We start from the raw sequence: 26,418 nt of genomic DNA on the forward strand, positions 1-26,418 counted from the left end.
GCCAAAGAATGTGTTAAAGAGGTTGGCTTTAATGGTGTCGTCATTGCAGTCTTTACCATTAGGTCCTTTCAGGGGTGGGATGGACCTTCAGTCTTTTAGTTTGTTGTTTACAAAATTGTAGAAAGCGTGGGTGGAATTGGTGTGTATGAAGTATCATTGTAATAATCAACACAATAAATCAACAATTCTTTGTTTTTTTGCTAGTGCTCCTCATCTACTGAGGTTTGTATGCATTATTAATGCATGGCTGCACTGAACATGCAGAATTTTAAAAGCATGTATATAGCATCATTGGATATGAGGAATGATGATTTTCAGACAAGCTTAATGTAAACAATGCTATGCCATATTCCACCAACTTCTGAAACCTTTTCTTTCTTTTAAAGAAGGAGGTTTTCATTCTTCTACTTTATTCTCAGGGTGTTTTAGAATGGTTTAAATAATTTCTCTTGGCATTTTTGAGCTTACATTGTTGCTGGTGTTGTTGTTTTCAGTTCTGTGACTTTTCATAATTCTGCAGGGTCTCTGACTTGCCCAGGCTTCCTTCTCTGTGAAAACTCCATGGGATGAATTCACTCCTGGCCTCATGTATTGAAATATGGGAAGTCGGGAGGGCTGCTAAAAAGACTGTCCAGTGAATTTCTCCAAATCCTTTTCCTGGAAGAAACGTCAAAAGTAAAAAAAAAAAAATCACTTATTAAGATGAAGTAGAACTGGAAGGAAGAAGCACAGGTTAATTTTTCAGCAGTGCAAGTCATTCCTCCCCTATGGCAAATCTATTTTCTGCAGATACTTGCACTCCTATTCTTTTTTCTGCAAACAACCAATGAATATAATATGAATTATCTCCAAATAAAATGGACAGTTAATTGCTCTATGAAAATATTCTCAGTATTTGTATTAGAATCATTTTAGACTTTACTTGCAATATATAAATGTATGAAAACATGTTCTTTTTCATTTGATTCTTAGAAGCTGCCTTGAGCTTGATTTTATCATAGAACAACTATAAGTAAATAAATAAAATGCTCCATATCCCTTTATGTATTTGTCCCAAGAAGATGAGTGTGTGTGTGATATAAATATAGGCACATAGGTAGGAATATAGATTCTAATTATAGTGGTCTTTAAAAGAAACTCCAGATTTTAATGGCTGGTATTTATTTCTTTGTGCAGTACTTTTGCAATGTGCTGGCTAAATTAGGTAACAAGCAACGTGTCTCCTATTAGAAGAATAGGCTTAATTTAGTAGAATAATAGCCAACCAGATATTGTGCAGCTGGACAAATAGCCAGGAGAATGAATCAATTAATATTCAGTCCTAGCCATGAGCCATGAATAATGAATCCACTTTTGTAAACTGGTGATGTTCTTCTGAGAATTTGTGTGAAGTTTTTCCCCCCCAATTTCCTTTTAATATTTTGGTATGTAAAAGATCAGGAAGGGTTTCATGAATCATGAATGTGAAAATACTTCTGATCATCCCAGAAATTAAGGATCTGTCTTTTCCTCTGACCTGAAGGATAATTTCCATTTACAGGCACTGTTTTCTCTTCTTTGGACAACAGTGGGGCATATGGTAGAAGGATCATGCTGTTGCCCCCACTGAGCTCTCAGTTGTGAACAGACAGCAGATTTCCTGGTTGAGTTGTCTATTATAAATCTCAAAATATTCTAAATCATCCTTGCCTTTGAAGTGGAACCTTTGTATTCTAGGAAACACTTCCCTTGTAGGAGCCTTGGTTTAGTGGCAAATTATATTCTTAATAGGTGGCTATTTAATTAAGCCTTTTGCCTAGCAATTTGGAGTTCAACATTTTACAATGATGGTAATAGTGGGAGCCAGTGGTGGGATTCAACCAGTGTAACAATCGGTTCAGTGAGCACGTGCTTTGCCAGGTTTTCAGGCCCTTCCAGAAAGTTATCAAGCCAATTTGACCTCAGGTGGGATGATGTTCCATGGGGTGGGTACAGCGACAGAAAAGGGTCTCCTAAATCATAGTGGTTTAGGAATGGGTAACCTTTTCCCTGTGAATTGTCATTAACTCATGGGAAGTGGTACAAGGTGGTAGAGCTAAGACTAGGTAGGGAAGCAACATTGTTGTAACTCTATGTGTTCATATTAAATTAAAATTTGAAATTGTGTATAAGTTAGATATATATGTACTGTATGTATTCAAAAGTTCCAGATAAACTCAGTCAGCGTTATCAAAAAGTCTTTTTATCCAAAGATGCATATGAAGTTCTAATCCTCCACTTTATAGTGAGCCCACTGAAATATTTCTCTGATGTGTCAAGATATGAAATACTTCAATTATTTCTCTGCGGACAACTCAGTTCTAAGCAACAGGGTAAGTGCAGCAATTAGCAGATTAGAATGTTCAGCACCATGCCATAGTTTTGCAACAATAATACAGTTAAAGGTAATACTTTACTTTCCATATCCCTCTAATTTAGGTGTATATATTTGTCAATACTTTATTCAAGGTGAAATTATTCATTGCTCTATAATTAATATGTAGCTTTTTAAAAACCAGCTTCTCAATAGATTTACAGTATAGTGAGGCTTTCCTCCCCTCCCTCTTTCCATTCTTAACCAGAACTGAACCAGACAGTTAATGGACAGTTAGAACAGCAATTCTGTGTACCTCTTTGCCACCTTCTAAGTGAGACACTAATCAAAAGATCTCATAACTGGTAGTTTGTAGTTGTGATAAAAAATCAATATACAGGCAGTCCTCAATTTACAACCATTCATATAATGACGATTCAAAGTTATAAAAAGGGAAAAAAAACATATAACCAGTCATTGCAGTTACAACTATTGTAGCATCCCTGTGATTGGATTATCAGAATTCAAGATCTTGGCAACCAGCAGCTATTTACAATGGTTGCAGCCTCTTATTTATTATTTATTTTATTTGGTTTGTAAATTGCTTACAAGATAATAGGTATAAGTAAAAACATAGTTATGAATACATGGATACATATAACAAAAATAAAAGAAACAATAGGACAGGGACAGTAGGCACGTTGGTGCACTTATGCTCACCCCCTACAGACCTCTTAGGAAAGGGGTGAGGTCAACAGTAGAAAGTCTAAGGTTAAAGTTTTTGGGGTTTAGGGAAGAAACCACAGAATCAGGTAGAGTATTCCAGACATTGATCACTCTGTTCCTGAAATCGTATTTCCTGCAATCAAATTTGGTGCGATTAACCTTGAGTTTGTATCTATTGTTTGCTCTTTTATTGTTATGGTTGAAGCTGAAATATTCACTGACAGGTAGGACATTGCAATGTATGATTTTATATATACTTAGATCGGACTAAAGGCGGCATAGTTCAAGTCTGGTGGCATAGGGTATTCTGCAACGAGTGGAGGAGTGGAGAAGTCTTCTTGTGAAATATTTCCGGATTTTCTCAACTGTGTTAATATCAGATACATAATGTGGGTTCCAGACTGATGAGCTGTACTTGAGTATTGGTCTAGCAAATGTTTTGTATGCTCTAGTTAGTAGTGTAATATTACCAGAGAAAAAGCTGCGTAAGAATAGGTTAACAACTCTTAATGACTTTTTTGGCTATGTAGTTACAGTGGGCTCTATCACTTAGATCATTAGAGATGAGTACTCCAAGATCCTTGACAGAGTTTGCATCATCAACAAGGTCTTGACTATTCAGCCTGTATTTTATTTTCTGATTTTTTTTTGCCAATATGTAGGACAGATCATTTGTTTGTTGAGATTTGAAGTTGCCATTTGTTTGACCATTCTGATACATAGTCGAGGTCTTTTTGAAGGGTAGCAGTATTGTCTGTGGTGTTGAATAGCTTTACATTGTCAGCGAAGAGAACACAGTTGCTCTTAATATGATCACAGAGGTCATTTATGTAGAGTATGAAGAGAGTTGGTCCTAGAACGCTGCCTTGGCGGATACTGTTGACAGGTACAGAATTTGACAGGACACTCCCAATTTTGACCATTTGTTGTCTGTTTGACAGGAATGCTTCTATCCAGTTATGCAGGTGTCCAGAAATACCATAAGATTTTAGTTTTAGGAGTAGTTTGTCTTGTACCACTGAATCAAAGGCTTTACAGAAGTATATGTAGATTGCATCTATTGCTTTGCCCTGATCAAGTTGTGTAGTCCATATGTTTTTGCAGTGTAAGAGTTGCAGATTACAGGATAGTTTTTTCTGAAACCAAATTGTTTATTAGAGAGTAGGTTGTTTGTCTCTAAGTGGAGGATGATGGATTGGTTAATAATTGATTCCATGACTTTACAGGTGACACAGCATAAAGAGATTGGTCTGTAATTTTCAACTAGGCTGGGTCTCTTTTTTTGAAGATGGGGATGACTGTGGCTTGTGACCATAGTTTTGGGAAGGAGCTGGTCCTGAAAGATTTTTCGAAGATTATGCTTAGAGGTTCGGCTATGGCAATGGGTAGCTTTTTAAAGAAGTAGGCACATATTCCGTCTGGTCCAATAGATAGAGATGTGTTTTAGATTGTGTAGTGCTTTTTCAACATTGTCTTCTGTAAAATCGATATGTATTAGATTATTGTAGTTGTCTGTGGGTCCACTAGGAAATACTGGGCATGATCCATTGCTGTTTACAAATACTGAGCCAAAGAATGTGTTAAAGAGGTTGGCTTTAATAGTGTCATCGTTGAAATCTTTACCATTAGGTCCTTTCAGGGGTGGGATGGACCTTGAGTCTTTTAGTTTGTTGTTTACAAAATTGTAGAAAGTGCAGGTGGAATTGGTGCGTAGAAGGTTTTCCTCTTGTTTAATGTGATAATTGGTGCATTCAGTCTTTATCTGGTGGCATAAATTTTTGTATCGGCTTTTGAAGTTGGCAACATGACCAGATTTGTTTTTCCGCCAAAGTGATCTCTTTTTGGATTGAAGCTTCCTTATTTTTATGGGTAATCTGTTTTTTTCTGGTTTTTGGAGTTGTTATTGGTACATATAGTTTGATGACTATTTTGACTTCAAGTAAAAATATGGGCTTCAACAGAATTGCATCCAGAGAATAGAAATTGCCAATCAAGGGATGAGAGATCGTTGTCTATAAGATCATAGTTGCTTTTTTTGAAGTTATAATTGGGGATCACTTCGTTGTGTTGATTTTTGTGTGGACGTATGCTGAGACAAAAGTCAATCATGCTGTGGTCACTGTTGGAAAAGGGTTCTTTAATTTGTATTCCATAAATTGAATTCAAACTATTGCAGAAGATGAGATCGAGGCCTGATCTTAGGATCATGTCATTTTCATTTGCAACCTTCCTGGGGGTCTTCCAATAAGCAAGGTCAATGAGGAAAGCCAGATTCATGTAACAATGGTAATTTGCTTAATGACCACAGCAATAAAATCTTCTATATCTATAAAAGCAAAATGCCACTCACGCATTATCACAAAATCTCCAGAACGTAAAACCTACAAACTTGATATTTGCCACAGATGTTCCTCTTGGCTTCTAGGTGCTCACTAAGAAAATATTTTTCGAAATGACCATCAGAACATTAGTATTTTGTGCACGATTATTAACCCATTCTGATGCTAAGGAGTTCTACACCCCCTCCCCACCTGAAAACAAATCTGTTCCAAATGCAAAACACAAGCAGAGGAGAAGAGTTTTAGTTTCACAGCACCAAGCAGCATTAGTACAGAACAGTTGAGCTAAGCCACGCCCAGGCTTCTCGCTGTTTCCTTCTTGCTCACACAGCAAATATTGTTTCAATTTCCAAACAGTCCTCAACTCTCTCACATACTGACAGGACACTATCCAAATGAATACTGATGCTGATAGGCAGAGGCAGAATTTGCCCCCCCTTATTTTCCTCCCCAAAAACTAAGCCCAACCACATAGTTTCATAGTGAAGCACAGGTATCAAGCTAGTAAGGTAGTAAAATTGGGCACAACTCACAACTCATATTGCTTAGTGATGAAATTCTGCTTGTAACTGATTGTAAGTCAAGGATGATTTGTACTCCTGAGCCTATTACATTGTATTCATGGGTATTTCAAAGCAACAAATGGTCTTTCTGAAACAGCCAGGTATCACTACCTTTTTTTAAGAAAGGGGACGAGGAGATTGGAATGGATGCTTGATTTGAACCATTTTGCAGGCACAGTTAAACAAGGGAACCTAATAAAGAATTGTCAGCATGGCAACATTAGGAGTTTAGAAGGCAATAGTGGGTTAACATGATGGCAAGTACAAAAATAGGGAAAATATTAGCAACCTATTCTGTTTTATTTTTCTAAAAGGTGGAAGGGATATAGATTTAGGTAGAGACCCAAGGGACAGAATGAAGTACTAGCAAGCAAGCAACCATTAACTGATTGACAGTTCTCTATGCTCAGCTTTTGACCAGTAGGGAGAACCAATGATCAGTTGTGCAAGCTTTAGATTTACAATCCCAAAGTGTGAAAAGGTCTAAACCTAATCCATGTGTTGCACCAACGTTGAAGACATTTTGCACTGCATTCAAAAGGGTTGGGAATCAGAAAGGCTGGTAATCAGACATACAGTACATGTCTGTACTTTCCTTCCTCTTTGCCTCATACACAAACACAGGAAACAGAAAAGGAAGACATTTGCCTAAGGGAAATTAGGCAATTTCTGGGTCCACAGTACACAGAAAGCTGTAGGACCGCTGAGGGCTATGTGAAATTTGACTTCCCTTCCAGATTGTGATTCTTGTTATTTTCATGACTGAATTTATAAAGTCCCTTTTTATTCAAGAGGAGGAAAGTAAAAGCCATGGACATACAATAAGACACTTCTATACAAGACCCTTATTTAGAAGCAGTTCTGGATATAACTAATCTCACAGTATGGGAAATAAAGTTGACTTATTTGTGACTGTTCAGTTTATTTCCAATTTGAAAAACATTCCCTTTGTAATGCTATAGTTTTGCTGAACTTGTGAGTGTATCATGTTTCCATTGGTGGGAACAGCACCCTCTGGCTCTTGGGCTCAATGAAGCCATTAACAATGTCTTTAATAATGTCAGCCTTCTGTTCTTGATACCTGTTTGTAGGGATTGTTGAGAATGTCTAGCAGGCTCAGAGATATTTAAATGGTACTGATTGTTTGGACCCATTCTAGATGGACATCTGGAAGAGGTAGAGTACTGCTATATACTTACTGTATGCTGGAAATTTAGTGTGGGCTTCCAATCAATAGCTTTGAATATTGCTTACATTTGATAATTGGCTGCATGCAAAAGCTGAAATTAATCCAGTCAAGCAACTGGAATTGGGGAAGCAGGTTTAACATGCTTTTGTTGGAGTTGCACATCCCTGGAAAAGCAAGTGTTGTGGTCCGCTGGCAGCCTGCAGAGACGGCAGCAGAGTCAGACAGTGGAGAGAAACACGGGCCAGTCCAGGAGTCTAGGAAGGACTCGGATGAGGGTCCTGCATCAGATACAGAGATGGGGCCAGGGCCATCTAGGAGTTATGTGCTGACTCCAGAACCACCAGAATCTGACAGCAGCGAGGCAGAGGAACAGGGGGAGCCTGTTTCCAGTGTGTGCATGCACAGAGTTGCCAGAAGGCAAGAACAGTTAAGACAAAAGGGCACCTCGGGAGTAGGGCTTGGAGACATAAAGGAAGAGCAAAGGGACATGAACCTTTGCAGGAAGCAACTTTGTCTGTACTGGTCGGTTTGAAACCTGAAGCTCTATGTTGAATTTGTGCTCTATTTGGCCTTGTATAACTAATTGGAAATTTAGTCATTGGCAGCATTTCAAGGAAGATAAAGGTGCGTGCTTATCAGACTTACCCTGAAGGACTTTGGCAGACTTCCATGGGACTATTTACAAACTGTTTGAGACTCATTACAGGCTGTGAATGGCTAAAATTCACAGCCGTTGAAATAAAGAAAAAAGGGTTTGGGGACTAATGTGTGTTTGTTAGTGTCTCAATAAGCCTTGGTCAGAACAGCAAGATCTAAGGATGCTTCTTCACTTTCAGCTATTGCTAGATTTGCTGGTAGAGGTGAGGAGCATCCTTACACAACTGTACCTAGCATGCCAGTTGTGATTCTTCCTGATTAGGTTGAATTTTGCCTTAATTATCTATGATTTGATTACATCTTAACCACTGCAACATGTTGTATGTGAAACCTTTGAAAATATCAGTTGACACAAAAAATGAAACTGAGTTTCTAACTAGTGGAGGTATTGGGATCATGTATTCTCTGGATGGAAAGATCTGCACTGATTCCCAATTACTTACTGAATTTGTACAAGTGATCATTGACTTACAATCACAGTCAACTCCAAAGTTTCTGTTGCTAAGCGAGACAGTTGATAAATGAATTTTGCCCCATTTTACTATCTTTTTTACCAAGATATTAAGTGAATCACTGCAGTTAAATCAGTAACATGGTTATTAAGTTAATCTGGCTTCCCTATTGACTTGCTTGCCAGAAGGTCACAAAAGTTGATCACATGACCCAGGGACATAAATAAATGCTAGCTGTCGAGCATCCCAATTTTTATCATGTGACCATAGGGGTGCTGTAACGGTCGTAAGTGTGAAAAACAGTCATAAGACTTTTTTCAGTGCTGTGGTAACTTTGAACAGTCACTAAATAAATGGGTTGTAAGTCGAGGACTACCTGTATTGCTTTTTAAAAATCTAAACCATTTAAAGTCTGACTGCCTCTTCCTTTACAAACCTGTAGGAGAGACCCTATTGAAAATATTTCCCTGCCCCACTGTCAGAAACAGTGGGACGTGAGGCAGGCCCATCTCTTCTGATGTTTCAGTTTTATACTATCTACTCCTTCATTAGCTGAATTTGGCTATCACAGTTATCATTTAGAAAATCTGGAGACATATTTCATTGCCAGGCTTTTTAACAGTTAATATATTTTAGCATGTTTTTGTTTTGTTTTGTTTCATTTTGAATAAGTGCAGCCTATTTCGTTAGTCAGTTTGAGTGCTCATCCAGGCAGGCAAGTGGGGTGTAAATTAAAGAACAAATTATTAGTCACTGTAGAACATGCAACCATGTTAAAAGTCTTGGGGAAAAGTGCCTGGTTGAAATAAATGCTGACATGCTATAATTTTAGCACCACAGCTTGAAAGAAGTTTTTAAATGTAACAAAGTTGTTTTATTTTTTTTGCAACTAGCAACAAAATAATTCTGATAGCAGTTTCTCTTATCCTTTTTTTAAAAAGTGTTTTTGTTTTTGTTTTGCTTTTTTGTAAATGTAGATGGGGCACTAACAAATGATTTTACTCTTCATTTTTATAGGAAATAGTGGTGAATGACTTTGTCTTGCTCCAGGATCTGTGGTAAAGTCAGTACACGGGACACTCAGGGCATAACACCCTGATAAATACTTTGGTTGGTCAGTGAATTGTTCACAGTCTTATCTGCATTGTCACAAAACTTTCAAAGTCATCTTAATTTAATAGAACCATAGACTACTTTAGAACAGCTTTGTGGATAGAAGAAGGCCTTGGAGTGTGTGTGGTATGTCTTTACATTTTGTTCCTGAATATTAATTATATTCGCAGCAGGGATATGTAATATGCAACTCAAAGAGTAGGGAGAAGGACAAATTAAAATTACCATTTCTCTTCTACATTTCCTTTCAAAGGTTACTAATTCCATTTCAAATCAAGCTTCCATTAGTTCAGATGGCAGTTTCCCTTGAAATGCAAATCATGGCTTCAAGAAGGCAATATTTGTAGGATGATGGCAAAAAATAAATAAAATAACTTGCCCATACATGGGGTTTATTAGCCTCCTTGATACTTGATGTAACAGAAATGTGCATATTAATTATATAAATGCAACGTATATCTTCTCTGTGGAGCCAATCCGATGTAGTGATTAAAGTGTCAGCCTAAAAACCGGCAGAGTTAGAGAGAATAGAATAGAATAGAATAGATAGAATACTTTTATTGGCCAAGTGTGATTGGACACACAAGGAATTTGTCTTGGTGTAAATACTCTCAGTACACATAAAAGAAAAGATATATTCGTTAAGAATCAAGAATCATAACGTACAACACTTAATGATAGTCACAGGGTACAATCAACAATCAAATCATACTAGGAAACAGTCATGCATGCCAGATACCTGACAATCAGCTGTTGGATGGCAGCACATGCACGCATGCGCAGTGGGGCTCTTCCGGGCGATCTCTTGCGTGCCAGGGGAAATGGCTCTTCCAGCACGCGTGGTATAGGTTCGCCAACACAGATCTATAGCATTTAGATGAGGTAATTTACATTTCAGATAGTCCTTGCCCTTACAACCGCAACTGAGCCCAAAATTTCTGTTGCTAAGTAAGACATATGATAAGTGAGTTTTGCCCCCATTTTATGACCTTTCTTATCGCAGTTGTTAGTGGAATCACAAGAGTTGTTAAGTTATTAACCTGGTTGTTAAGTGAATTTTGATCACATGACCATGGAGTTGCTGCAATGGTTGTAAGTGTGAAAAACAGTCATGTCACAAAATGGCATGCCTATCTGGATCACAAAATGATACCATGTCTCACTTACAAAAACTCAATTTATTTATTTCCTGACTTGTTACACCAACAATGCTAAGTATTAAAGTTTATTCCTTTTTACTCTCATTGGACTTGATTATTTATATATAATATTTCACTTTCTGCTTAATAACATAGGTATGGTAACCTGTCATGGGAAGACTGGCAGGCAAATTCTGGTAGTTAAAGTCAAAACAAACACTGCATTAGAGCAACCACGTCTATTAAAGTGGGTTTTATATGGTTACATCTTTGTCAATCCATTCTAGCATTGTCTGCTATAAAATATGGGAATCTGAACCTCCTTTCTCCAAGGTCGCAACCCACTTTCAAAAACAGATATGGGCCTAGTGCTGCTCCTTCAAGCATACTTAAAAAATAAAAATGGCAGATGACTTAAGCCCAGTGCAGTGTCTAGAAGCATGCTTCCCTGCCCAGGAAAAGAAAAAAAAGACAATACAATATCCTGGTAGAATTACAATTAGTTCTCACTTAACGACCAGCAACTATGTCACTAAGTGCCACGGTCACTAAGCAGAAAATCACATGACCACCACAGACTTACAATAGACTCACTTTCCATTTGGTCATTAAGCAAATCCCTATGGTTGTTAAACGAAACACCTCATAACCACAACTTATGATTTTATTTCTTTGTTCGCCATTAATTTTGCTGAACGCAAGCTGGTTGGAAAGCACACAAGTACCAATCAAGTGATTGTGCGATGCTGTGATAGTCATAAATGCACAACAGTTGTGAAGCACCCAAAATGGCAATTACATAACTGTGGGATGCTATGACAGTCATACATTTTTTTAAACTGTTGTAACATTGAACGGTTGCTAAACGAGTTAGTTGATAACCACGGATTACTTTTGTTAAGGCTAATGGGGTTGTCTTAGTGTAGCAGTGTACAGTTGTAGCAGATATTTTGTGAATGCACAAACCGCTCTCATAGTAAACTTTTTATAAAAATGCTACAATGTACTTTCAGCATTCCAAAAATTATTCTTAGTCTTACAGTATATCAAGACATACTTCTAGCAAAAGAGGAAAAGGAAAGTAATTAGATTCTAATTTTTGTCCCTGACCTTTTCTTTGAAAAGCTCTTTGTGTTCTGATTTTAAAATATATTTTGATTAAAAAGGACTTTAAAATGATTTTAAAACTGATTTTATTTTAATTCTGATTTTAAAACTGATTTTTAAATTTATACTTAAGTGACCCTGAGATACTACTGTATTGTGTGAACATCTAAAGTTATCTCTGGAGGAAAATGATATTTTGACATATTAAAGGGTGCTTTCTACAATGGGGTTAGTATTATCTATGAATCTTTTTAATGACTTAGTGAACATTGCTAAGTAATAAAAATCAATGCTGTCATAATTAGCATAGAATTGCTAGATGGCAAACAGCCCATCAAAAGCCCATCGTTCTCAGGGGCATTAATTCATTCTCTGTTTCAATTTGCCTAATTACCTCTATAGGTTATTCAAACTTGGGTAGCAGCATGAAGTCTTGCAGGGGAGAATCCTGAATTTTTATTATATTCTCCTGGATTCTCATCTAATGTGGCATAAAATTGAGCCTTTTCTTAATCAGCTGTTCTCACAAGGTTTGCATTGCTCAGTGATAGCAGAGGACCTCACAACAAAGGCCATTCTTTCCGTCACTATCAAGTCGCTTCTTGTTTTACAACAGTATGCCTCAACACTGTTTTTTTTTTTTAATCTCCTTCCCTTTTTCTTTTCCCCTTTTGCTTTGGTGGTTTTCAAACTCATTCTTTTAAAAAAAATCCCATGCAGTTTAATGTGATAGGTATAACTTATTCTGCAGTTATAAATATGTCCTTAAAGAACTTAACTTTATGAAAAATCCCTCAGGACAAAAACAAATAACACAAGTGATTGCATTCCCAGTGTAATCGCAGGTATTCATTAAGGGGTGGGATTCTACTGGTTCGGCCTGGTTCTATAGAACTGGTAGCTCTGAAGAGCAGCAGACACCGAACCAGCAGACACCGAACGCTGCGATGACTTTTTGGTCGTCTGTTTCACCCACCTGCCCACCTGCCCGGACTCTAGGCTGTCCTTTAGTCTCTGTTTTTTCCTCCTCAGCTGCATTGCATGGCACAGCTGAGTGCCACTCATCAGCTGGAGCAGGTGAATGCTTGCTGGACCCAGTAATTTGTAAGTAGTGTGCATGCATGCATGCATAGCGCATTTGGTGCACACATGTGTGCAGCAAACTGGTTGTAATGCCGGTAGGATCCCACCTCTGTATTTGTTTATAAATAAAATTTGAACATTGCAAAAGGTTTTGGGGTCAGATGAGTTGGTAGACTTTAGTCTACCTTTCATAGGACTTTTCAAAGACAATCTCAAAATCAGATGTTGGATTTGAACCAACAATGGCTCAAAAACAAATAGTCAAAGTGTTAGTCTAGGACTAACTACACTGACCCAGATGTTTGAAAGCTCATTCAGTGATTTTGTGTCTCAAGTCCATCTTTATAAAATTAATATGAGAAAAATTCCTGAAGTGAAGATGCCTTGATAACTTTCTATTGTTTCTGGCTATTCTGAGTAATAGCTTTGTCATGTTTTTGTCCCCAATGGATTTTTAATGTTTTGTTTTCGCTCACAATGCAGTAAACATGTGAGGGGAAAACACGGACTAGTGCTCTATTATTGGCTTGCTGAAAAGAGTTCTGGCAGATTGGTGTAGGGGGAAGATGGAGAGATGAGGACACTTGAGTACCACAGTGCACATAAACATGTCCTAGCAACTGTGTGGAATGGGCCATCAAATCACCCTTGAATGTCTTCAAAGCATCTGAAGGCTCCCAGTTTAAGTCAATATCTTTGACTTAATATTTGAAGATTCAATTTGAAGGAGGGATTTGACTGAATCTCCTACAAAGAAGATTGTCCCCATTACTCCCATATAAAATATTACAATAGGAGAATTTACCGAACAATACTGAATACTTAGGGATTTTCTCAATTGTTATTACTTATAAAGGTGAGTATATGCACAGTTATATAGAAATGTACCCATGGACGTACTCATTTTCTCTGTGTTCAACAACATGGATGGCAGAAAGATGGGTGATGAGAGGAGAAGCTGAAGTAGAAATAATACTTTGAGAAAATCTGAATGATATGTTTGCAATGTGGAGATTTGTGGTGGGGGAGGGATTCTTCTGTAACATTTTGCAAGAATTGGAAAGTGCATAAGCAAAATATTAATAATTTAAAAGTTCCCATTTGAACATAATCTGAGCCATAGCCTTGCCTAATATAAGTATAACATGCCAATCTGAAAATAACCCTAAATTTGATAAGGCAGGATAAATGCAAGATAATTTAATGTAATCTTGTTATAAATGAGTATATAATTTATGTTTCTGTGGCAGGCACCCTTTCTGTTCACTTCTTTACTCTCCCTCTTATGCTTTATGAGCATTGCCAGATGGAGAATTAAGAGTTTGTTCACAAGGTCTCCCTGAATACTGCCAAGAATGCTCTTACTCTATTGATTCCAGTTGCAAAATGGGCAGGACTGATTCAGACTCCTTTCACACTAATATCATTGTTCACTGAGGTCTCAGCTGATCTTGCCTGAATGATTTTTTAAAATTAAAGTTATGTTCGTGCATTTTAGTATACTACATAATTCAATGGCATAAGTGGAAAAATGGGGAAAAATACAAAGTCTTAGCAAAAAAATTCATACAACATAGCAACTTGCTCATGGAATGATAGATTGTACATTAATGTTTCCATTTTTTAGTCTGCAATAAAAACAAAGACTCAGAATCTTCCTATTTTAAAATGGAAATCTCATCCCAAAATAAGTAGTTATTGGTTATTCATATAATCCTTTTTTTCAGATCCAAAATTAGCAGGTTACTGTAAGTTACTGTTTTGTTGTAACCAAATGAACAAAGAGCAAGATCCACATGTTTATATAAAGCTCCTACAGTATGTTGATTTACAGACAGTTTGATCATGCATATACATTAACCAAAGATCCCAGCTACAGAAAGCATTACTTTAAAGCAGATAAAGAAATGGAAATAAGCAAGGACTCTTCATGTGAAATGTGAAATCATTAAAGGCACATTCCTAGGGGGGGGGAAAGCACAGTATATTTGATATATGAGTTGAGTCAAGGCTCTGATTAGTATTCTAACAGACTAGCCTTGTGTTTACTGCTGGAAGAGATAAGACACAGCAACATATATCTCTGAAAGCGTGAACTTTGTAATCCATTAATTGTTACCACACACAGATTTGCAAAATAACAAAAAAAAAAAAATCTATTTTTAAAGATGTTAAATTACAGGCATGAGAAAGAGTATTAAAGAAGAACATGTAGAATTTATGGTTACCAAATATAAGCAAACATAATTAGGATGCTGAACTGATTCAACCTGAATTCTTTTTCATACAGTAGAAATGAACATACATATATAATATGTGTCATCTTAGATTACTTTCTCTTAAAAAGGTGCATATAGCATGTAAATAAATACAAACTAAACTGTGTAGTCAACCAAGGTGAATTTTTACAATAGAACTAAAGGAACCAGTTCATCTGCTTACCCAATAATACAACAAATGTATCATCAGATGCTGGATAAAGATAACAATTTTAATGAAGTGTAATCTTGAATGAAATTGGGAGCCTAAGGGTCAACCTGATAATGGAAACCAATGATTTTATTTCGATTAATTTTAAATTTTGAACAATCGCATCTGGTAAACCACCAACTAGCAAACATGGTAAGACTGGGAGAAAGAGACCAATTTGTGCTATTAGACAATATGCAGAAGTACATTTCCCATTTAACAAAACACAATCTAAGTCTTCTCTATCATCTCATCCCCCTATTTCTCAAGTCAACCCACCCAAAACATCCCCAAAAGTGGTGATTAGCCTAGGTAACCCAACAGTTGTAACTGTAATAGAATAGTAATATTATAAAGTATGGTATAGAGAATACATTGTAATAATAACAGTAGATAGTATACTAATTGTTATAATAACAGTAATTATTATAATAGTATAGAAATAACAATAGAACAAAATATAGGATAGCGGCAGTAGAAACCACTTACATATAAATTTGTAAGTTTCACATATCACTTTTAGATTTAAAGAGACCACCTGGTCCAACTGCCAGTGCTTTTGCATCTTTTCTAAATCTGGATCAATCTAATTGAGTATGGTTTTTAAAAAATCTTGACAGTTACATAAACAGTCAAATGTTTTCCCAATTTAGCTGTCAGTACTGTAGATGCATTGAACGAAATCCACATTATCCTTAATCAGTTTTGCTCCATCATCTAGCATTCCTGGGAGACACCATGCTGGGGAACTGTAGGTAAAAGGAAAAGGGATGGTCATGGTCTACTTTGTCAGAGATTTAAGTATATTCCAAATGCAGGAATATACTTATGCTTCTAGGCAGATAGTGTTGCTTAGCCTCAGTGCTGATATTTGCATCAGTGGCTAAATATCTAATGTTTACCCCTTCAGACTTTTATTTTTTTATGTGTTTGTTTCTAATTCACAATTCACTTGCTAATTGCAAGAGGATAAATATGCTTTTGGGAGGGACACTGAGCACAAGGAAACTCCTTCCGAGTCATTTAATAAGAATGTGCTACCTCCTCTAGCATTAGAAGCATATACTTTTGACAAAGAAAAACATTTCCCAATTGAAAAAAAATTGCAGGGGAAAATAAGGGGAACAAGCTGCTCTGCCAAGATTTTGTGAAGCTTTATTTGATGCAAAGAATACTGGGAAACTTTCCAGAGCTAGCTATCTATACTACAAAGTCATGCCTTTGCTACGTTGAGAATGCAATTAGTCAAGTCTCTCAGGACTTCCACTGTTTATCTTGGGTAGCCTTATTCATTATTAAATAAGGCAACAAAACCCCTTTTCCCCGTTGACCCACAATACATGGGTAGTTTAGTACTAAAGCATTTCTGTAGGCAAAGTATAACTGTTCAACTACAGAAAAGCCAAACAAATCCAGTCTTTTCATTGCTAGCGCAGATCTTGTATGCCTCCAGCAGATGCTCTGTTACTGTAACCTTCACCATTGGATATGCTGGCTTTAGTTGCTGGGAGTGATAGGCAAACATTTGCAGCACTCCTTAACAAAAGCAATTAGCATGCCACTTGCATTTACTATAGGGCATAGAACAGACCATAGATGAATTGGGTGGAATTAATCCTTCCTTCCTTCCTTCCTTCCTTCCTTCCTTCCTTCCTTCCTTCCTTCCTTCCTTCCTTCCTTCCTTCCTTCCTTCCTTCCTTCCTTCCTTCCCCAGACTGGTTTATGCCAGGGCCACATTCTGAACCAGGTGGTTTTAAGTTATCTCTCCATGTATGCATTATTTGTGTTGGTTAATTCTGCTAGTTGAAACTCAAGCAATCAAAGCAAGTTCTCTGCACTTCTCTACAGTAGCTGTTTGAACACCATGTCTTAAGTTTACATCATACCTTCTTTCTCTTTTCCTTCCTAATGATGTCTAGGCCTGAAGTGAAATCTACGTTCAAATCCCGAGAGAACTTTGAAACCCAATAGAAAGGACTTTCCTTTAAAGGGGAGTTGCATTTTATGGAATATTGTCATTGCAACTCTAATAAAGAATTGATATGAGTTCTCTAGATAGCTAATCAAGCTTAGCTATCTAATAAGGATTCTTTAAATTTATTCTAAGAACTGTATCAGAGCTCAGGGAAGCTTTTTGGATTGACTAAAATCCATACATGTTGCTAACAGATGTTGTAAAATTGTATTAATAGTTTGAGAATAAATACATTAAGGAAAATATCCCCTTCATATAACATTACTAAAAGTGCTTCTTAATTACCATTTCCAGATGGCTATCTGTGAACAGATAGCACAAGGTCCTCCAAGTGAATCCTCTGAGTATCATAATTTGATCATAATTTGATCTCTGAGTATCATAATTTGGCTTGAAGAGGATGTATAGTTACACACAGTAGTCATTACCTTTAGATTAATTGCATTCTAAATATCCCAGCCTTCAATACTTTATCAGCAGTCCCACATGGCTTATAAAAGAGTAGGAAATATGAACAATATAGAACAAGTAACATTCACTACAATGCCATACATTTCACAAAAAGCATGGATAGGATTTATTCTACTTGACTGTACTTCTACACAAAGAAAGCTGCTAATTAATTTAAGTACATAATCACCAAATGCATAAGCCAGGAAACAGTTGTGTGTTTTTGTCTGTTGACCAAACAAATCATAATTTCTATGTTTATAATGAAGATTGTGGTTTGATAGAAAGAGAATATAGAGAAATCAAATGTCTCATTGCTAGAGGTTTATGACTAACACTGCACAGGATGACCTGTATCACTAAATGAGGTAAGTCTGAGATTCAAAAAATTGCTAAAACTGGTTATGCTATAATTTTTTTTTTTTTTTGCTAAAGCTGGCCTGCCCTATGCTCTCTAAAGCTGCTACTTGTCCAAAGGTTCAATGGAGAAAGCTAAAACATTGGTAGTTTTTTATTCAATGATCTTGATTTAAGGTGGCCATATTATATCAGTGAATGGATAAGAAGTAAATCTCCCACATGATTGCATTTTGCCAAGCCTTGACTCTTACTGGGGTGAAGTCAACCATGGTAACTGGGGCAATGTCTTGCCCCAGTTGGGACTCTGATAAAGTAAATAGAATGCTCACTCTCAGTAGTCCCTGGCCATTTGTGGGTTTGCTTTTCTTCCCTCTTGGTCCTTAAATAGTTTGGAGAAAATAGGGCAGATTGGATCTGTGAGGTGAGCTATACCTCTTTGAAAGGCTGGCAGCCTGGAAAGAGATTGTAATATACCAGGGGTGGGCTTCAAAAAATGTAGCAACTGGTTCTCTGCCTGGTTGCTGGGTGGGCATGGCCATGGTGGGTGTGGCCTAATTGGCCTCTGCACCATGGCAGCGGGGGGAGCATTTTTGCCCTCCTGGGCTCCGGAGGCTTTCTCAAGCCTCCAGGAGGGTGAAAACAGCCTCCCCGGAATCCGGAGGCTCTATGAAGGTTGGAAACAGGCCTGTTTCTGGTCTTCCAGAGCCTCTGGGAGGCCCGTTTTTTGCTTTCCTCAAGCCTCCACATGGGCCCTGCACTTACCTGGCATCAAAAACGGGCTGCATGAGGACTCCTGGGAGGGCAGGGCGGGGTGGGCAGGGCCAGCCAGGGATGGGGTTTGCCAGTTTGCTGAATCGGCCATAAAATTAATAATCAGTTTGCCCAAACCAGGGAGAACCAGTAGCAGCCCATGCCTGAATATACTCCTACTAAGAAGCCTTTCTTGGAATTTTCTGTATCTGACAACTATTGCCATAAGCTCTAAGCTCTCCTTTTGGGAGAGGGATTTGAAACTACTAATCAGTGTATCAGTCCTGGAGTACCTTAGAGGAAGCAGATTATTTAAACCATTTCAGTCAGGATTCGGATCTAGGCACTGGTCATGCTTGTTGATGACCTTTCTGGAGATCTAAATGGTGCTACTACATCCCTATTGTATTTCTCATGGTGTCTTGGACCCTTACATGATTTAAGATTTGGAGCAGGGGTGGGATACAAATTTCTTAACAACCAGTTCTGTGGGTCTGGCCTAATTTGTGGGCGTGGCTTGGTGGTCATGTGACTGGCTGGGCGTGGCTTGTATGTAAATATTGTAAATATATATGTAAAGATTGAATTTTTTATTTTTAAAAAAGAGCAACTTTTACCCAAAATCAGGTAAAGGAGGCAGGCAGATGGAGCTGCTTGCAGAATCACAGCTTCACTCCCAGATCTACCTTTCTGCAATTTGCTGCCTGAGTCTGCAATGAAAAATAGAAGCTTCAATCCTAAGGAAGGTTCAGCTCTGCTCTCAGGCCACTTCTCCCTTCTCCAACCCCCTGAATACCACCCCTGGCTGGGCCTCAGGAAAGCCTCCTGGGCAGGGCGGGTGGGGAGGGGAGGAGCCAGCCAGTGGTGCGATTTGCCAGTTCTCCGAACTGTGCAGAATCGTAACAACCGGTTCTGTAGAACTGGTCCGAACTGGTAGAATCCCACTCCTGATTTGGAGGCCTTGTTTTGCAATGATTCTACTATTTCTGACATTTTGGGTGGTGGGGGCATAGACTGTTCTAGTGGCTACTTCCTAATGGGTCCTTTTTCTCCTTTCTTCACTGCCTTTTTACATGAAACAATGAGGGAATCAGTTTAAGTATCTTGATATTTCTGGTGTCGCTTTGCAGGTAGAAAGAGCGGGTTTGTGCATTGTGGTATATATCTGGACTTATGGCAGCCACTGCTGAACAAGTAGAACCAGTGAGCAGGGATATTTATCCAGATTCAACTGGTGTGCAGCTTCCAGTCCCATCTTAAGCATGCTAATTCTATCTCATCCTGTCATCACTACTACCACAAATTGTACTTGGAGCTGCCTTTGAGGGACATTCTGAGCTTCAGCTGCCTTATGACCAGTGGACTCATTGTTGACAAGTACCTGTAAACATCAGTACAATAAATCTCCTCCCCAGACACTGCACTGGTTTCTTGCTAGCTTCCACGCATAAATAAGAATGTTATTTTTCAGCTCTAAAGCTATACATGGTTTCGCCCTGGACTGCTTGTAGAACTGCTTTTGACCTACTGACTCACATATCCCAGAAGAACCTGTTTGCAATTCCCCAGTTCTGTGATATGCAATGGGGTAGAGGTTCAGACCTGTTGTAAATTGGCCTGCTTTTCAGAACAGACTCTTCACATAATTCAGGCACTCTTATGCAATGGGCTTTCCATAAGTTACTAAAAACTGACTTAGACACATTCATTCATGAATCAATGACATCAGTTATATATTATTTTATGTGTAATTTATGATGGGTTGGTTTTTATTTTATAGTTATTTTGTAGTTATTCTGTGGACATTTTGTAGTATTTTTATGGAAGTTTGATAAAGCACTAAACCTTTTTTATTGCAAAAAATATCAGCCAAACAAACTCCAATTCCCTCTCCCTGAATTCCACCCACTGGGTGCTCTCCTTGGAGACACAGTTACTATGCTAGAGAGTCTTTAAAAGACCTTAGACAGCCACAAGGTCACCCAAAATTAAGTCCCCTTGGTTCATCACAATGTATTTTGCTCTTAGTAATGACATGACCAATGGGTGCATATGAATATCCTGTCGTTCATTATATAATAATCTTTCCAGTTGGCTGTAGCTTTCTTATTTCAAATATATTTCCAGGGAAGACACCATTCCTGCCCACGGACTTAGTAATTCTACCACTGTTAAAGAAGCCATACTTTTGAGAAATTATTAGGAAATTTCTTTGGAAAAATATATGTTTATATCAGATGGAGTATTTTGAAAGGTGTTTTGTATCCAACATTAAAAGATTTCTCCCCCTCATTAATTATCCAAAGAAAGGATTGTGTCACAATTCATTTCTATTAAGAAGTCCAGCTGAACAGATAGGCCATGTTACTCCCTTTTAGTAGCATACCATACATATTGTGAGCATCCCACAAAAGATTGAGAATAAGAAAGCTAAGCTCCTATGGGACTTCTAGATCCATACAGACAGGCAGGTTCTGGCCAATCAACAGATATTGTGGTAGTAGACAAGGACCAGAAGACAACAGTAATGACAGATGTAGTGATGCCAAGTGACAGCAACATTAGGAAGAAAGGTGTATGAAAAAACTTGGAGAAGTACTTACTGAAGGAGGAACTGGAGAGAAGGTGGAAAGTAAAGGCCAAAGAGGTCCCAGTGGTGAGCCTGTGACTCCTAAGCTGGGAGTGTCTGATAAAGTCAGGGAGTCAGCTGTTAAAAAGATATATCTAAGATGCAGCTCAGCATCCTTCAATTACATATGACCATGATATAGCAACCTTTATGATAAATTTAAAATTAATATTGCTTAGGGTGGAACATACAAAAGAAAAGTGGATTTTCCTTCTGATGAATGTGAGTTGTTGACATAAGATTCTAGAAAGTTCCTGTTTCTATCGAGATAACTGCTAGTTCAGTTCAAGAAAGAAGCACAAAAACACAGGGACAATCTAAAGATGCATATTTTACAAAGGATTAATGAAGAAAACCATTTATGAGTAATCTCTGGACTGAAAGCCTCTTCATAACTGAAGTACTGTTTAGTGGCTGTGTTAAAGTATATGTTCTGGTTTTACAAATTATCACAGCCTAATTTTAATCTTCTACAGGAGTTGAAATCCAATACATCTGGACAGCAAAGGATAGTATAAAATTTACCTCTTTTATTTAAGAGTAGACAAAGGATAGCGTAGAATTTACTTCTGTTATTTAAAGCAGGAAATACACGGTGCCTTAACTGTGATTTTCATTTGCAAAACATCCTTGAAAGTTGCCTTGAAAGGACTTGAAACATGGAAAGAAAGAAATCTATTACCTTTGTAAATGGAAGGGCTTGTGTGGGTATAATGGGCATGCCATTTTGGAATTTGTTCTTGTTATTTCATCTTTCTCATCAAATTCTCCCCCCCCTTTTTTCTCTTTCCTACAATTTTTCACTTTCCCCCCTTTCCCCCTGCCCTTCCCCTCATTTCTTGTCCTTCAGAACTCTCTATCAGTCTTCTTGCAGTGATAGTAATTGTATGCGGACTAGCTCTAGTGGCAGTTTTTCTATTCCTTTTTTGGAAGCTGTGTTGGGTTCCTTGGAGGAACAAAACTATTTCAACTAACACCCCTACCACTCAGAATTTGGCAGAGCACGACAAAGACAATATGGCTGACAAGCTAAAAGATACTGGGACTCTTGGATTCTTGGAAGCAGCAGTAAAAATCAGTCACACTTCACCAGATATTCCAGCAGAAGTTCAAATGTCCATGAAAGATCATCTCATGCGACGCACACGAATGCAGAGACAAACAACAGAACCTGCGTCTTCCACCAGGTAAGAGCAATTCTTGGGCTGCTATTTATTGTATTAGATCATACTCCCTTAACTTCCTTAATCAAATTCATCTGTCTGTGCTCAAGAACCCAACTATGATCAAATTCAGACCAATTCTGTCATATCCACTATCCGAAGTAGCAATTTTTTCCTTGTAAACGTATTTTTGACACTTGAAAATCACTAAGCAAAAAAGGTGATTAAACTGAACTTTTGGCTGACATGAACCACCTAGATCTGAACTGAAGGAAACTCCTCTTATTGAATGTTGGTCTCTGCCAAAGGTTGACTTGATAGTAAACCAGCTCATGTATTACACTAAACTCCCTGAGGGCTGTTAATCTTAACTAAAAGATTCAAACCTTATTATTGTGACTTGACCTCATTGTGTCAAGCTGTCAATATTTTTGTGGCTACTTTAATTTTGTTAGAACTTACAGAGTCAAGGAGATGTATCAGTGACATGGCATACTGTCAGATGGAATTACAGCCTTTTGCACTTTTTTTTTGCTTGTGTGGCTCAAGCAAGAATAATTAGATAAACGGACTTGACATATCACTCACTGCATTGGCTTAGAGGAAGCTGCATTCTAGTGTTTAAGATGAGCTCCTGCCTCAGGGTCACTCTAGTCTTAAATGGAGGAATAATGCATGCGTGAAGATTCATTACAAAGAAAGGCAGGGTATGTAGAAATCTGAATGCTGAGGGCAATCTGGGACTTTTTTGCCCAGAGGTCATTGATACTCCTTATCTCACCCATACAATCTTTTCAGCTGAGATATAGAATGATTGCACTCATGTGTTTGTTGGAAATATAGTAAAACAGCAACTTTTACTCAGGTGTCTATCAGTTTCTCCCATAGAAAGGAGGCACTGGATTTCTAACACTTCTAAGTATGATGGTTAATAGTGAAGAACAGTAGCATTTTCAGCCAGCAATATCTATAAAGGGAATACCTATTCTCTGTCTATTTTATTTTCCATTTCTTTGGTTGATGTTATTCTACTCAGGCAGGAAATATTACACAGGCATACTTGTGAATCTGTGGAATATCTACAAGATACTCCTACAGCAGTTTTTGTGACTGGCTCTTCTACATACCGGTCTCCCTTTCTCACTCCCCCAACTATGCAGTCTTTTACAGCCCAGTGTCACAATTGGTGCTTTTTCTGGGCTTTGAGGGTTGCATTCATATGTCAGAATGTACATACATATATGCAGACAGTTTTTTCCTCCCATATATACATGTATCTACCACATGAATACATTTATACCCCTATATTCCTTCACTGGACAGGCCTAATCATGAAGTTTGCTTATTCCACACAGCGAGGAGAAATTGGTCTGATTTTTTTGAATGCTACTTGCAACAAAAATCCAATTGTTTTTATTTCCTTTTATGGCGGGGGGGTACTATACTAGAGATAAGCAAAAGGCTGTCACTGGAATATATTGGAGATTTTTGGAGACAGCATATAGTTCATTTGCTATGTATTTTATTTTAATCTCAAGGCAATATCTTTGTTTCTACAAGTTCATTTTTTGATACTAATTTTATGCCTCAGCTTAGACAACAAGCATTTTAATTGAGTGTCTACTTCTAGATATATATAACTTCACAGTACACATTAGTTCTGCTATTCAGAATGCATTCAAATAGGAAGTACATATATCCTCCAGCTCTGTGCGTAGGGTGTAATGGTTATTAAATTGAGATTGATTGTTGAAAAACCAAAGGACTGCAGTGGGGTTGTTCCATTCTACTTCCCTTGTTTTCCAATTCCTCTGTTGCTTCCAAGTGTTGAATTGAAATTCCTTGAGGCAGGAAACAGTTTTTATATTCTGAAAATACCAGGTAGAATGGGTGGCATAACAATCCAAATAGTAAAACTAATCCAAGTAAAACTTGGATTAAGAATGAGATTATAGTATCAGCAAATAATGTATAAGCTCATATTCAAATAGGTAGTGACCAGAGAAAAAGTCCAAGTGATTGTAATAATAAAAATCTGACACCCATATCAAAAAACAACAAGGAAGACATGGCACAAATCAAGCACAGACATACAAAAATACTATTATAAGAAATATAATGATGCTCTGTCTCAGAAATATTAACCAAACATGTTGTCAGGGCTGTAAATTTCTAAATGTTAAATTTCTAAAAGTCTTCATCAGGAGAGGCTGAATGAGGTAGTAAATATTGTCCCTTTGGTAGATTCATGCCTGCCATTCTTAGTTTAAGATTTTCTTACTCATATCCATTAAGTTAATTCACTGAAAACAGAAAGGGAAACGCATTAAGAAATTCAATTAGAAAAGTTCCCCTGGGAATCAATTGCATAAGATACAGAAAGAAATATGATTAGTACATCCTCCCTCCTCAATGCAGTATACTGTATGCTAGAATACTGACTGTAGACAGAGAGGGTTTACAACTTAGAGGTCCTCCTGGATCCAATGCTTCTGTTTAAACAACTACAGGTAATGACCAGAGGGCTTTTGCCCATACCTTGCCCATCTCATGATTGGATTATTGCTCTGTACCCTATATGGTTTGGAGAATCTCAAATGCTGCAACTGATCCAAACATCTTGACCAGACTACTGACAGATCAACTCTGCCTCTACAGATTAGCAGTAACTCCCAGGTTTCTGCACTGGTTACTCAGATACTTCTAAACCCAATTAAAAAAAAACATGCAATTACTTTAAAACATATATGGCAGGGGTGTCCAACCTTGGCAACTTTAAGACTTGTGGACTTCAACTCCCAGAATTCCTCAGCCAGCTTTGCTGGCTGAGGAATTCTGGGAGTTGAAGTCCACAAGTCTTAAAGTTGCCAAGGTTGGACACCCCTGATATATGGTGTCACACTACCTTGCCAAAGTTATGCTGACCAACCAGTCTCAATTTCTCAAGCGGCTTGCTGAGAGATGTTTCTCCATGGGAAGCGGACAAGTCTCGCAGCAGGCAGTAGGCTTTTTCTGTAGTGTTCTGCAACCTGGTTTCCAAAAGTACACAAAGTATTCCCCTTCTTGCATTCCGTAAACTATTTAAACTTTTATTCTCTTATGCTTTTGACCTTATCTGGCTGATGAGGATGGTTATTTCTGGAATTATGGGTTGCTTGGTATAGCTTGTTTTAATGACAATTTTGATCTTGTTGTATACCAGCAAAGTTGCATGAATGGGATGGTTAACAAGTACTAGAAATAAATAAATAGAATAGAATAAATATATGGTGCCTTTTTTCTTTCCTTTCCCTATCTTTAATAATAATTCTCATAAGTTCTGATCCAGTAGTTGGGAAGGAGAGTAAGTACTTTCCTTGGGGTTCATTCTCACATTCTACTAATCATAATACAAAGATGCATGAAGACCATTTAAAACAAACCTGTCTGAGATATTTCCTTTGTCTCATCCCCAGTCCATTGTTGAGGCACTTCATGTTTATTTTTAGCTGTTCTAATACTTCTCCTGATACAAATCTTGCTGTATGGATTTATGAAGCTTCGTTGACAATATTGATGATTACAAAGTCAGCAGTTTGCAGCTCCTGTTGATCACTTGAGATTGTTTTGCCCCATTCTCTTTCTGGGCAGTGCCTAATGGCCATTTTAGCTCAGACTGCAGAAAGTGATCAGACACCTGGCTTCCCAGGAGCATCTCTCTACGTAATACATGATTGGTACTTTGAGAACAGCACAAGGTTTACTGCTAGACCTGTTTGTTAAATACAGCTTTAAGCATTCTCTTGAAAGAGTGGGATTTAATTAGGAAAGAGAGCCACATTCTGCCAGCTGGGTGTTGTTAGTTTTATTTCAAATTAGGACAGAACTATTTTTCTACTGCTTCTGCTCACAAAGGAATTCATGAAGCTGAAGTTTCTACTGT

At 37.8% G+C, this 26,418-nt stretch overlaps 1 protein-coding gene across 4 annotated transcripts in view; it reads left to right on the forward strand.

Annotated features, from left to right (window-relative positions):
• The window catches only part of SYT6 (synaptotagmin 6), a 165,838-nt gene that overhangs the window by 48,215 nt on the left and 91,205 nt on the right, over nucleotides 1-26,418 (forward strand). For all 4 annotated transcript variants that reach the window (XR_015748492.1, XR_015748493.1, XM_087959560.1 and 1 more), the window contains exon 2: nucleotides 22,184-22,520. Coding sequence is in view for 2 of the 4 variants with exons in the window: in XM_087959560.1 (XP_087815686.1) it covers nucleotides 22,184-22,520 (337 nt within the window). In the remaining 2 variants the exon portion in view is untranslated. The remainder of the gene's footprint in view (nucleotides 1-22,183; nucleotides 22,521-26,418) is intronic.

This window comes from Notechis scutatus, chromosome 3 (genome assembly GCF_049901735.1).
Source record: "Notechis scutatus isolate UNSWTSFEM ecotype Mainland chromosome 3, rNotScu1.2, whole genome shotgun sequence".
In the NCBI taxonomy this organism is placed as follows: Eukaryota; Metazoa; Chordata; class Lepidosauria; order Squamata; family Elapidae; genus Notechis; species Notechis scutatus.